The sequence below is a fragment of the Lactuca virosa genome, chromosome 8 (genome assembly GCF_052849685.1).
Source record: "Lactuca virosa cultivar CGN04683 chromosome 8, Lactuca_virosa_CGN04683_v6, whole genome shotgun sequence".
In the NCBI taxonomy this organism is placed as follows: Eukaryota; Viridiplantae; Streptophyta; class Magnoliopsida; order Asterales; family Asteraceae; genus Lactuca; species Lactuca virosa.
Window position 1 is genome coordinate 32,085,487 of NC_136433.1, and position 13,738 is coordinate 32,099,224.

Here is a 13,738-nt window from a genome sequence, read left to right on the forward strand (position 1 = left end):
ACATTATTTCGAAAGAAAGTTAGGAATCATCTAATGCTTGTTCAAATTTATGTCGATGATATTATTTTTGGCTCGACTAACCCAACTTTGTCTAGTGAATTTGAAAATCTGATGAAAAGCCAATTCGAAATGAGCATGATGGGTAAAATCAATAACTTTCTGGGTCTAAACATTCATCAAAACAGAGAAGGCATTTTCATCAATCAGGAAAAATATACAAGGAATTTGCTCGAAAAATTTGGAATGACAAATAGCACGAAGTTAAGAGTACCAATGGCGGTTGGAACAAGGCTATCACCTTCGTTAGAAACGCCTGCGGTTGATCTTACCTTATACATAAGTATGATAGGTTCATTGCTTTATCTTACTGCAAGTAGACCTGATATCATGTTTTTTGTATGTAATTGTGATAGGTATCAAGCAAATCCACGAGAACCACACTTAACTGCTGTGAAAAATATTTTTCGTTATCTCAAGGGAACAATTTCGTTAGGATTGTGGTATCCTTCGAAATCAGGATTTTTCATTTAGGCATTTTCAGATGCAGATCTAGGAGGATGTTCTTTGGATCGCAAAAGCACAAGTGGTGGTTGTCAAATTCTGGATGGAAAATTGGTTAGTTGGCAGTCAAAGAAACAAACGTGTGTTTCGATTTCTACTGCTGAAGATGAGTATGTTGCAGCTGCTGCTTGTACATCTCAAATAATTTGGATCCAGAGTCAGTTGCGAGATTATGCTATCAATATGAAAAAGATTCCATTGTATTGTGATTCACAAAGTGCTATACGCATTTGTCATAATCCAGTACAACATTCGAAAACAAAACATATAGCTCTTCGTTATCATTTTATCAAAGATCATGTCAAAGATGGCAACATTGAAGTTCATTTTGTAAAAACAACTGATCAGCTTGCTGATATTTTTACAAAAGCTTTGGATGAAAAATCATTTGTTCGAATTTTGACAGGTTTGGGAATGCTCGAAGCGAGTTCAGTTCCAGGAATGGTATCGAATGTATGACAAAGATGTGTTATACAAATGTGTCGATTCAGAGGCAATCATGTTTCATTTAGAGGCTGATAGTATTAACCATTCAGTTGTTACTGTTCACATTCAGTGCTTCGACATGCTTCGTCTTCGTTACATTGAGGATGTTGGTTCCTGGAGAACAAATTTTCGTTAGTTTGACAACTTTTCGTTAGTTTAACAAATTTTTACTAGTTTGTCAAATTTTCGTTAGTTTAACAATTTTTTCGTTAGTTTTCAAATTTTCGTAAGTATAATAGTTTTATTTTCGAAAAATCAAAAACCACAAAAAGATTTTATTTTTGTTTTGTCAATTTATTTACGAAAAATCAAAAATTCCAAAAAGATTTTCTTTTGTTAATTGTTTTCTTTTTCGAAAAACTTACAAAAACACAAAAACATTTTCTTTCTTTTCAAAAAATTCAAAAATATCAAAAAGATTTTTGTTATTTTGTTCTTTGTCTTTTCTTGATGCAAATTTCACGAAGTATTTTCCAAAGGTCATGCTTATGTTTCTATGGGAAGGTACAATTTCGACAACTTTGTACTAGTTAGACTGTCCCTAGAAGCATGCTGAAGCATGTTGACCGAAGCCTCCATAGACTCAATGTGTGTGTACGAAAGCCTTAATGAAATTTTTCATATGAAAATTTCTTCCCAAGTCAGGCTTATATTCACATTAGTCGAATGAGCTACCTTACTCTTCTCAACCGAGTTAAGAGTTTTCTGTTTGGTCCAAATATAACAGAGGTACACTTGCTTTCGTGAACCAATCTTTTTCATCTCCAAATTTCTTACACTTTCACACATGAAGACATATGTCCAAGAGATATTTGATTCAACCCGTCAAGATTTAGACATATCACAACTCTGTGTTAATGATCTGACATCATGAGGCCGTGATGAAAGTAAAGCCCAAAATTCTAACTTTATAAGGAATTGACGGGGAACAAAGTTCCAGTTTTAACGAAACACTTGTTTCTGTACCGGACTTTCGAAACTCCAAATCATATTCATTTCTCATGAGTGGTCTTGATCAAACTATCGAAGCCCACGATGTTTGTTACCCAACAAGATCCAACATAAATATTTTATTATGAATATAATTTCCGTGTGAGTTTCACTTGCTTTCTAAGCCACTTTCAAAATAATTCAAAGCATACTTGTCACTGACTACACTGGTCAAACAAGTAATTTCGGTTACACTTACTCACCTTATGTTTAGGTTGATATGTAACGAAATTGTAAACAACCCACGAAGCCGTATAAAAGAAGCCATTCGATACTTCTCTATAAGTATTCGATTGTACTTCACGGGAACATACACAAACAGTTGATTATCTCTCTTGATAATTAACGAAGTAACCTTTGCCTGGGGTTAATTGCTTTTGTGTCGAAATTTTTTTTGACATCACAAATCCAAATTTTCATTACCTCGCTTCTTATCTTATCTTTGGTACACTGCACTCACGAAATCCTTGAGGTTCTGAGTAATACCAACTCAGACTGATGATTTCGAACATCTGGCACATGACTTCGCTTTTCATCCCAAAAGTGAATGAGCCTTACCTCCATCCGAAGGGTACTGACGGTTACAATTCTATTAAGACACACGAACAGTCTGGTTGAAAGGATGTTTTGTCTTCAATCCGGGTTTCAAGGTGATGTGACAGTTACTTTTTGACACATGGCAACTTTATCAACAGAGTGGTGCGAGATTCAAGGTGCCACGTCGGATTTCCTTTAATGCCAATCCCGCTTCAAATTTGAACTCTAGGGTTACATATAAAAGGGGAATCAAAGGGTTTACACAGTTTACGCTTTCAGTCGTAAAATTCCCAAATTCTCTCTGCAAATTTCTGATTGTTCTTCATAGCTTCAACAAACCCTAATCATGGCCACATCTGCTGATCTCAATGCTCAATCTCAAAACACTGAAGATGTTTCTTCACTACCAATCATGAAGATTCAAGGCACCAATTATCAAGTCGAAGAGGATGTTTCTCTTTATCCAGATGAATTGAAGATGCTGGTGGTTGCCCTGAAAAGTTTTGTTCTATCAACGGCTATGTTCAATTCTTTTGCCGTTCCACTTTCATGGCTTTCTCAAGCAGGATCCACTGTGACTTACAGCAAAGCTATGAATATCATCACTTTTCAACTGGTGAATGACAAGAAGATTCGATTGTCCAAGAATTTTTTTTGTCAGATTCTTGATATCCCAAATTCTCCAATCTATACTGATCTTTCTTCTGCACAAGTTATTCACATGTTTAATGAGATGGGTCATCAACCCCCACTCACCAAGATCAGTGATTTCAAGAAGTATGGACTTCCAACCGTTTGGAATTTTCTCTTCGGAATTTTTCTACGCTGCTTGACTGGTCGCAGTGTTGGCTTAGATAAAGGTCGAATGGAGGTGTATGCTATGGTTGCTAGCTTATACTATGATATTACCGTGGATTATTCTACACAGCTGTGGAAGGAATTTCAGAAGAGTGTAGAAAACACGAATGTTGTTCAAGGAATTTCGTGTGCAGGGTATTGGAGTTTAATCCTTCGTTATTTTTATGCAAAAGAAGGAATTGAGGTCCCTCCAGGATAAGAGACTGTTGAATTTATAAAGTATTAATTTCCGAAGGAGGTTCATGATGATGCGGAAATCTTTACGCACATTGCAAGGATTCCTGATGCAATGTTACAGCGTGTTGACCCAACAAATTTGGTTCTCATGGAGTATTTGGAAACAATCAATCCGGGTGATGAGTCTGGGAAGTTGTTGCCGAAAGAAGCAGCTAGTCCTTAGAAGAAATCCCGCAAACCAAAGAAGGAGGTAAAAACTACTCCTGAGAAACCAGTTCCAGAGCCAAAGAAAATGAAGTCACCGCAGAAACAGACGAAGCCAGAAGCACAAGTTTCGACTGTTTTGATTGAGCCGGTTGAACCTGATACAGATGACCAAGCCAAGGAAACCATTCCTTCAAAATCAGGTATTTTTCGAAGAATTAGAAAGAAGTCTCGTGGGTCACGAAAGCTTTCCGATGGTTTTTTTATGTCTTCATCTACTATGGTTCGTAAACCATATATGAATCACCAAGGAATTCTCATTTGTGAGGTTCCAGCTCCTGTTTCTCCATCCTCAAAGAAACGAAGAGCTGAAGATGTGGCTACACATATTTCAAAGAAGAAGTTGAGGAAAAGGAAGTTGGTCCTTCCAGAGGAATCATCCGAAGGGGAGAAAGTTCCTCAAACTCCAGAAGTTACTATTCTCCAATCCACACCTACTCCTGAGAAGACTGAGGTCATACCACCCGAAGTTTCGTTAACTGAGTCAGTTACTGAGGAGGTTCGAACTTCAGGCATTCTTACACACGTATCTGATACGGTTGTAAATGTCAACATGGGTGAAGGAGCGTCCAATAAAGAAGTTTGTGTTACAACTCAAGGTATTCCTGAACCTTCGGTAAAGGATACTTTAGTTTCCTTACCTCCTTTTATTGTTCCGGTTTCAAACACTACCAATTCACCCACCTTTGAAACCATTCTTACTCAACCAATCACTACTTTGTTCTCATCCCAAACCACTGATCCACTGCAATCTACTGAGAACACTGATGTTGACGAAGGGGGATTTGGAGGTACTTTTGAAGAAATGGAGTTTGATGAAGAAGAAGAAACTTTCCCGGACCATATGTTGATGACGATGAAGCAGTTTAAGATTTTGAACAAGAAGATGAATTCAATTATTCAGTCTCAAGCTGACATGGGGGGAAGTCAATCGATATCCAATTTGAAACTTGATGTTATGCTCAAAGCATTTGAAACAAGGATGGTTAGAAAAGTTTCTGGAATGATTCAAGATTCTGAGTCTCGAATTATGAAGAAGGTGAACCAGAATGATAAGTGCAATGAGTTACGCATGAAAGCTCAATCTTCGAACTTTCAGGGTGAAGTTCAAGATTTTCAAAGGTTGACTAAAGAAATACATGTCTTATTTGTTCAAGATGTGAAGCAAGTTCGCGAAGATGTCAACTTCAAGCTTCATGAACTTCGTGACGATATGCTCAAAGAGATTGCTAGTGCTTAGCAAGACTATGCATCTCTAAATCAAAAAGTGGATATCATTTGTGATGCTGTCACAAAATATGTCAAAATGTATGAAAGCTTGAGTCCTCAAGTAACTCAACTTTCTACGGATAACAGCCGAAACTTTGGGGAGCTAAGTACTTTGTTACAGGAATTGAAAGATTTATCTGTCAAGCCTGTTTCTTCTTCAATCATTACACCATAATTTTTATCCCAAAAGTTCTCTCAATTCGAAGCTGTGTTGAATAAACTGGTGGCCCCGTTGTCCAAATTTTCCAGTCTTTTACCAACAGATGCCCCACCTGTTGTCACATGGGTGCAAGGGGGAGAAAAGAAGGTTGGTAATGTGAAAGTTGGTGAGGGTTCACATGAAGAAGTTAAGACTGTTGGAATTTTTTTTCAAATAAAGATTCCATCAACGAAGCCAATAGTCTCAACTGCTGGGCCAGTTACTTCAACAGTTGTTACCACAATGCCAATTCCCTCGATGCCAATTCCAAGGCCAATTTCTACAGGAATTATGATTGGGGAAGGTGGTAGTAGTTCAACGAAGCCCAAAGAAGTTGTTGATAGCTCTTCGATCAAAGACAAAGGAAAAACAATTTTGGTCGAAAAGTCGAAATAGGAGAAGAAAGCTGAAGCTGAAGCTGAGTTGGAGAAATTAAGAGTGGTTCAAAACATTTTAAGTCTTCGTGTAAATGATCCACCTGGAATGAACAAAGGTGATCCTGCTAAGCATTATAACTACGAAACAATCGAAGCAAAAGTTGCATATAATCATATGTATGCTTTTGAGAAGAAGCCGAAGCAAAGCTATGCTGTAGTTAATTCTGATATGAAACAACTGGATTTCCCGGTGAATGAAATGATGTTCATCATGGCTCATTACAAGATTGCTGAGAAATTTGATAATGAAGATGATTACACGTATATGAAGCTAAGATTTCATGCTGTTCTTGGGAAACTTCCAGAGGAAATTTGGTCGCTTGTGAAAATAAAGAAGGTAATTAGCATTAACAAGGATGTTCTGTTCGAGAGCATGATGCAGAACCTTCGTTTTCATGTTGCAAGGGCGAATGGGAAGGAATGTGATTTCTCTGTAGCAGATTTTCCATTGATGAACCTGTATGATCTTATACAAGTGGCATTACTTCTGAAAGACAAAGATGCTTCGTATCTTCGAGAAACTGATCCAGAAGTTTTTCGTCTTGGTCTTGCCCACATCAAAATATTCATAGATAACTACTATGAGTGTTTGGCCTTAACTGATGTGGAGTTGGCAACTGCGAAGGGATTGGAAGTTAAAGTACCCATGGAACTAACGGAGACTCAACCTGAGTTAAAGAAGTACGTAGATGGGGAAATTTGCTTAAAGCCATTCGGTTTGGTCTTCGCAGGGAAGGATAAAAATGGGAAGGCCAAGAGATTTTTATTCCAAGCATGCGAAGTGGAGAGATACACAACGTCCCAGTATACGAACTTTATTGTTCGTATGAATAACTGCAAGAAGAATAACGAAGGGGACAAGAAAGAGTTGAAGAAGATTATTTCTTGGTACTCTGAAATTCGAAGGGTGATGCTGTATGCTATACAGATCCTTTTGAACTGAAGATGGTCGACATTATTACAAAGGGGGAGAATGTAAGGGTCGAAGACCAAGTTGTAATATGTCGAAGTCATAAGTTTATTTTACAAGGCACATTTGTAACGAAGCTTAGTTGTTCAGTCCTTGTAATTTTTTGTGTGCTTTCATGTCTCCTATAAATAGGGACATTACTTAGAGTTAGATAAGAGTCTTGGTATGAACTTGTCTATTTTCTCTCTGTAACATTTGAAAGCATAATAGAGCTGAAACCAGATCATATTTACATCTTGTGTTCAAACTTCATTCATTTTACTCTGATTTGATTCATACTTGATTCGACACTTCATCACTTATATAAGAACCAAATAGGGTTTTGTTTAATTTTTCGCCCAATGCAGGACAAGTAATAGAAATGAAAGAATTGATAAATTAGTTTTGCTTATATAAGAGCTCAATTAGGGGCTTTGTTTCATTTTTGATCGATGCGGGACAAATAAGAGAAGTGAAAGTAACAACTTGGCATATATATAGGATAGACACTTTCTAAACAAAATAAAAGCTTCATAATGAAGTCAAGATTCGAACCTTTTAAGAGATATGCGCCTTAACCGGCTGGGTGACTTAAGACTTATGATTATAACCCACGCTTTATAATAAAATACTTGTATAATTAGTATAATTTTATATAGGACAGGTCAGTTTTAAGTCGAGTTCAACCCAATGGACTGGGTCGGTTCTTATGGGTCGGTTTTAAGTACTAAAACTGAACCGATAACCTATTTTTCGGTTTTTAGAAATTTAAACCCAAACCCAATAGTTTGGGTTAGGTTTTGGTTTCTCGGTTTCGATTTTGCTCACTCCTATTTGCGGACAAAAAAACAAAGACCCATGATTGTTATACTTTCCGGATCCAACAATTTATCCTCTCTTTTCTTTTTATGAGATTGTGTTTTTGTCCATGTTGTATTTTTTTACAATTAAATAAAAACAAACACGATCACGAATCACGATGCCAGGCATTTGCTCCGTTCTCTGACCTCTAAAATTGGTACCGACCAGACGCATGTGTTTGATTTTCATAATTCATAGTCGTCTTCCCTTCTCCAATCACGAATTTCTCGCATCACAGAGAAGAGCAACAAAACTCATTACTCTTTCTTCCATCTCTCTGATCTGATCTCTCTCTTCACTCGCACACCAAATAACACTTGGTTTTCCTTTCTTTAAGCAATTAAACACACAATCGCGCTCAACTTTCACCGCCGGGAAAGTATTTGGTTATGATTTGAACTTGATTAACTTCTTAAGGTCAGTCGATTACGATCATGCCTGATTCTTTTTTTCTAGGGTTTTTAATTTTGTGGGTAATATCCAGATTCGAACGCTTTGCTTGAGTTTCACGTTACGAAATCTATAATTTACAGGAAAACGGATATTGATCGGTAGTTGTGGCGAAAGCATATTGATTTACAGGATTGCGCGATCGAGTGAATCTCCAATGACTTTGTAAGTTGTCGATTTCCTTTAGTTTTCCTTTTATGATTGGTTCCATTTTGTTTGCTTACTAATTTAGTTACATGAAATGGTTTTATGCTGAAGTCTTCATATCATTATATGATTATCAATTTGATATCTAGTAATCTATGAAATGATTGCAGCTGTTCGTTTTAATGAAATTATTCTCTCTGAAAGACTCGATATGATTTTCAATTCGATAAGAGAAGAATTAAGGAATTGTTTTGCCTTACATGGAGCTGTGTGTACTCTTTCAGTTTTGACCAAATCATTATCCGTGAAAGACCATGACATGATGACAGATAGGAATTTATGAATGATTATAGTTTAACAGTAATGCCTTCTATGGCTAAATTAGCGTTTGATTGAATACTTCTCTAAAGATGGACCTAGGTGAAAGCTAATGCTATTGCTACGAAATTCATAGAATCATTAAAAAATGTTGTATCATTATCATTATGAAATCAACTATGTTAATGACATTATCTATATATGTTTGCTTTAGGTTGCTTTCATGACTATTGCTTCTTCCCCTATGAGTTTAGCTGTTTCAACATTGCAAGAAGGATTTCCAGAATCTGAGTTCTTACCAGTTGAGCCTCTGATGGATGCTCCCTATAACAGTCCCTCTGGGAATTCAAATCCAGAGATTGATGAAAGTGAAATAGATTTACTATCAGTTTCTTGGAACCAAGATTATGGTTGTTTTGCTGCAGGAACAAACCATGGTTTCCGTATATACAACTGTGATCCTTTTAAAGAAACCTTCAGACGTGATCTGAAAAGTGGAGGATTTGGGATCATTGAGATGCTTTTCAGAAGCAACATTCTAGCACTTGTTGGTGGAAAAGCTAATACACAATACCCTCCAAATAAAGTCATCATATGGGATGATCATCAGAGTCGATGCATTGGTGAATTTTCATTTAGGTCAGAAGTTAGAGCTGTAAAATTAAGACGCGATCGGATTGTTGTTGTTCTTGAACACAAGATCTATGTTTATAACTTTATGGATCTGAAGCTTCTTCATCAGATAGAAACCCTAGCAAACCCTAGAGGACTTTGTTGCCTATCCCATCAGGTCAACACATCTGTATTAGCTTGCCCAGGTCTAAGAAGAGGACAAGTTAGGGTTGAACATTTTGGATTAAACATGACAAAGTTAATCAATGCTCATGATTCAAGAATCGCATGCTTAACCATGACAATGGATGGGCTTCTTCTTGCTACTGCCAGCACAAAGGGCACTTTGGTCAGAATTTTTAATGCAATGGATGGCACTCGGTTACAAGAGGTTCGTAGAGGAGTGGATAGAGCTGATATTTACGGAATTGCCCTTTCCCCAAATGTCCAGTGGTTGGCTGTGTCTAGTGACAAGGGTACTGTGCATATATTTAGTCTTAGAGTGCGTGTTGTGGGTGAAGATCCATCATCTGTTCAATCTACAGCAGCAGCAGCATTATCACATCAATATTCTTCATCTTCCCTTGATGCCCTTATTTCACCAACTTCTGCTGGTGCCAATCCTGGTTCTTCTCTATCTTTCATGAAAGGTATGTGATTTTAACTTTTAATGACAAAGGGCATTTTCGTCATTTTAGCATGAATAAGTTTTTTTAATGGGTTGCAATTTTTAGGGGTGTTGCCGAAGTATTTTAGCTCCGAATGGTCATTTGCACGGTTTCATTTGCCAGAATGCACGCATTACATGTCAGCATTTGGATCACAGAACACAGTCATTATTGTAGGCATGGATGGAAGGTATTGCCTTTATTTAAAAATGGTTAAATGCAAGAAATAACAATTGGTTTGATAGCATCCTTTTTTTTTTTTTTTTTTTTTGTATTACATCATTTTACTTTGAAAAAATATACCCAGTTATAGTAATGTGACCCAAATACAAAGCAATTTTCATTGCTATCTTGTAATAGAAAAAAATGAAAGTGTGATGCTATAATTATAAATATATGAAAGTGCAAGTAGGTAGATTGTTATTTGTTGGATTATTAATTATTTTAGGTGAATGATATGATATCTGATGGATGATTCACAGTTTCTACAGGTGCATATTTGATCCTGTGAATGGTGGGGAGATGGTGCAACATGAGTATGTGCGTTTCCTGAAAACCCAACTCAAGTCTAGATAACAATATCAATCTCATTAATTCCCTCTTTATTTAAACTCTCAATTCCCTTTAAAATGTGAATATATATATATATATATATATATATATATATATATATATATATATATATATATATATATATATATATATATAATAGGATTTTATATTCCAACCTTTCATCTGTCTTAATTCTTCTTCAAAAAAAAAAAAAAAAAAAACAAAAGGCAGTGGGTCAAATATGTCATTGGTTGTTGGAGGTGGAGGTGTGAGTGTGTTTAACAGAATTGCAGTGATTTATGATTTGTGAATATTGTGTAATTTATGTCGAATACAAGAAAATATTTGTTTTGCTGCATACCTATTTAATTTGTGTAGATTGGTGTTTTGTTGTTTAGTTACATTTACATTCACGAATTTTATAAAACATGATGTTCGTGTACATTATGTGAATGCTAAACCACAACCATGGTTGCAGAAATCGGGATTAATCGCTTGGCGTTCTCCAACCGTCAAGGATTAGAGTATTAATTGGAAATTTAGGATTAATCGGGTTTGGCAGGATTAATCGGTCAACAAAAGTCAAAAAAGTCGAAAAAAAAGGTCAAAAAAATTAAAAAAAATTATTAAAAAAATTCAAAAGATCAAATTTATTTTTGTACTCCAAAATTTTAAATTTTAAAATATTATATCAAAATTTTCATATTTTCGTATTTTCAAATTTTCAAATTACAAAATTTCTTATTTTCTAATTTTAAGTACTTGTTTTTCTTAAGATATATTAATATTTGATTAATTTTAATACTTTATTAATAATCTATGGTCTCCGATTAATCACCGATTAATCCCCGCCAAGACCGATTAATCCCTTAACACCAGTCGACCGTAGAGCTACCGTCGAACGATTTTTACAACCTTGAACACAACTAGTCATTACTTATTAGGCAACAATCTTACTCGTTTCCATTTATATTTTTATTTCATCCTACTACTAGACATACTTATAGTGTTTTTTACTCTAACACCTCGCTCCCGAGTTCAACTTAAGGGGAGAAAAGAAAGGAAATGAGTGGAAATGAGAGGAAAGTAAGAGAGATTGATGTTCCCGAGTTTCATTAAAGGAAGAAAGTGGAAGGAAATGGAAGGATCACTTTCCCTCCTAACTTTCATTCCGATTTGGGAGGATTTGAAAAGAAAGAATAAAATGTTTAACTTTCCTTCCATTTCTCTCCAACTCGAGAGCACAAAAGACAAATTTGTTTTCCTTTCTTTTCTCTTCTTTTCTCTCCTTACTTTCTTTTCACTTCTCTTCTTTTCTTTGTTTCAACTCGGGAGCGGGGTGTAAGTAAACCAACCTAGGGGTGAGCATAATAACCGAAAAACCAAACCAAAACCAAATTAACTGATATAACCGAACCATTTTAAAAACCGTTGGTTCGGTTTCTAATTTTTGTTAACCGATAACTAACGGTTCGGTTATGGTTTTATAGGTTAACCGAACAATTATTAACCGAACCGCTAACTTTATATTTTAATATATAAAAATTATAGATTATATATAATAATATAGCCAAACGTATTTAAGACCAATTAAAATTTCAAAATATAATCCATTAATCCTCACTTATCAGGAGACGAACGAGCAATCAAACCATCAAAGGTTGATCATGCAGAGACACACAATCTCCCAATCATGCATTGAGTTAGATTATTGATTAATGTTGTAATCCTAATCGGCTAATTCTACTATTTGTAAACATTATTCACAATTAGTTTAATCTTCACATTCATAATCCTAATCGAAGGTTTCTCACACCGTTAATCCTAATCAACGGTTGTTTTGACTTTATAGTCCTATTCGAAGGATTTTTTGACTTTATAATCAAGACTTTTAGGTGAGTTAAGTTTTTTGTTCTTCTTGACTCTCTGATATATTACGAATGTATTTTTTTGAATTTGTTTGGCTTTTTTTATTTATTATTTTTGACTTAATCACATTGAATGTATATGAGTGATTGACTTTTTTTTTATCCGGATAACACATAATATGAATGTTTGGCTCTTTTATTTTATAATTTTTGATTTAACTGCATTGGGCGTGTATGAATGTTTGACTTTATTTTGATATTAATATCAATTATCAATATATGAAATTATTAATGTCAAATTTTTTTAATGTTTTATATTTTTATTGAATGTTTTATATTTTGAACGTGACTATGTGTTATCTCACTCTAAGTATTAAAGGTACACGTTTTATTCTATTACTATAAGCTAGGTTACAAACATTGGCGTCGAAGACTTTTTGGTATTCTATTTTTATTTTTTATGCCAATATACTTTCGTCATCTATATTATTTTGAACATTATGGTTAACCAATATTAACCATTAACCAAAACCGTTAACCGATAAAAACCATTAACTATAACCAATATTAACCATACCCAATGGCTACCAAAATGCATTAACCAATCATAATGGTTATGGTTCGGTTTTAACCAATAACCGAACCAAATCGCCACACACACACACCCCTAAACCAACCTGTGTAATCATGTATAGCATAAATTATATAAAAAAACAGATTGTAAGATCATTGATTTCAAGATGTTGCGACTTGCAAGATGGGAATATCCGACGGTTTAGGTAACAAGATAATGGAGGGTAATTTTTTAAATTTAGGGTTAGGGATTGGAAACCCTAGCCTTCCTCCCCAAGTTTTCGAAAATGGTTAGGATATTAGGGTTTCTAAATTTTGGTAATTATTATTTTACTTGCCTAAAAAAATAATTAAAATTAGAATAAATCATATACCCTAATTTTCGAAAATTAGAGGGTGAAGATTAGGATTAAATTATTTGATTAATTTAATTAGTTAATCCTTATTTGATTTAATATATTTATTTAATTGTTAATTAATAGATAAATATTAAATAATTTGGTTTATTTTTTAAAATTGAAATTAATTGTTTATTTTTGAAATTTAAAATATAATCATAGTATTTTGAAAAGTTTAAAATACACCTTATATATATATATTATTATTAATTGTTAATATATTATATGTATAAGATTGTGTCGGTGCCGATCTATAAGGGGGTATAAGAAAACTGCCTATAAAATGGTAGTTGAATAAATGTCAATTCTCACCCACCGCTTTCTTGATTGGTGGAGGGTCGTTAGCAGAACGGTCATGATAGGACACTAATTCTCATTAAAAGTATAATGATATTAAAAAGTACTAGAACCTTCTTTTATTAAAATCCTAAATCTAGTTACTTTAGGAAAAATGTGTATTAGTATGCTAACCCATGAAATTGCACATTACACTTTATAAGTCGTTAGTGGATCGTGTGTGGTTAACCAACACACTAATAGGGACTAATAAAGAGTTGTAATGGG

At 34.8% G+C, this 13,738-nt stretch overlaps 1 protein-coding gene across 2 annotated transcripts; it reads left to right on the top strand.

The window, feature by feature from the left end:
• Positions 1-7,653: 7,653 nt before the first annotated feature.
• LOC145133080 (autophagy-related protein 18d-like) lies at positions 7,654-10,693 on the top strand. 2 transcript variants are annotated; one of them, XM_079068021.1, is made up of 5 exons: positions 7,654-8,005; positions 8,122-8,203; positions 8,718-9,765; positions 9,850-9,973; positions 10,275-10,693. In XM_079068021.1, the coding sequence occupies exons 3-5, from the start codon at positions 8,727-8,729 to the stop codon at positions 10,357-10,359; spliced, it is 1,248 nt and encodes a 415-aa protein (XP_078924147.1). In that variant the 5' UTR covers positions 7,654-8,005; positions 8,122-8,203; positions 8,718-8,726; the 3' UTR covers positions 10,360-10,693. The 2 variants fall into 2 exon arrangements, with proteins under 2 accessions (XP_078924147.1, XP_078924146.1); XM_079068020.1 differs by having other exon boundaries at positions 7,656-8,005; positions 10,266-10,693.
• Positions 10,694-13,738: the final 3,045 nt, after the last annotated feature.

Excerpts from the sequence above, each read along its gene's own strand:
- LOC145133080 (XM_079068020.1), top strand. The coding sequence starts at position 8,727 with ATGACTATTGCTTCTTCCCCTATGAGTTTAGCTGTTTCAACATTGCAA. Across the intron at positions 9,766-9,849 it reads TTCTCTATCTTTCATGAAAG|GGGTGTTGCCGAAGTATTTT; the intron begins GTATGTGATTTT and ends TGCAATTTTTAG. Across the intron at positions 9,974-10,265 it reads ATTGTAGGCATGGATGGAAG|TTTCTACAGGTGCATATTTG; the intron begins GTATTGCCTTTA and ends GATGATTCACAG.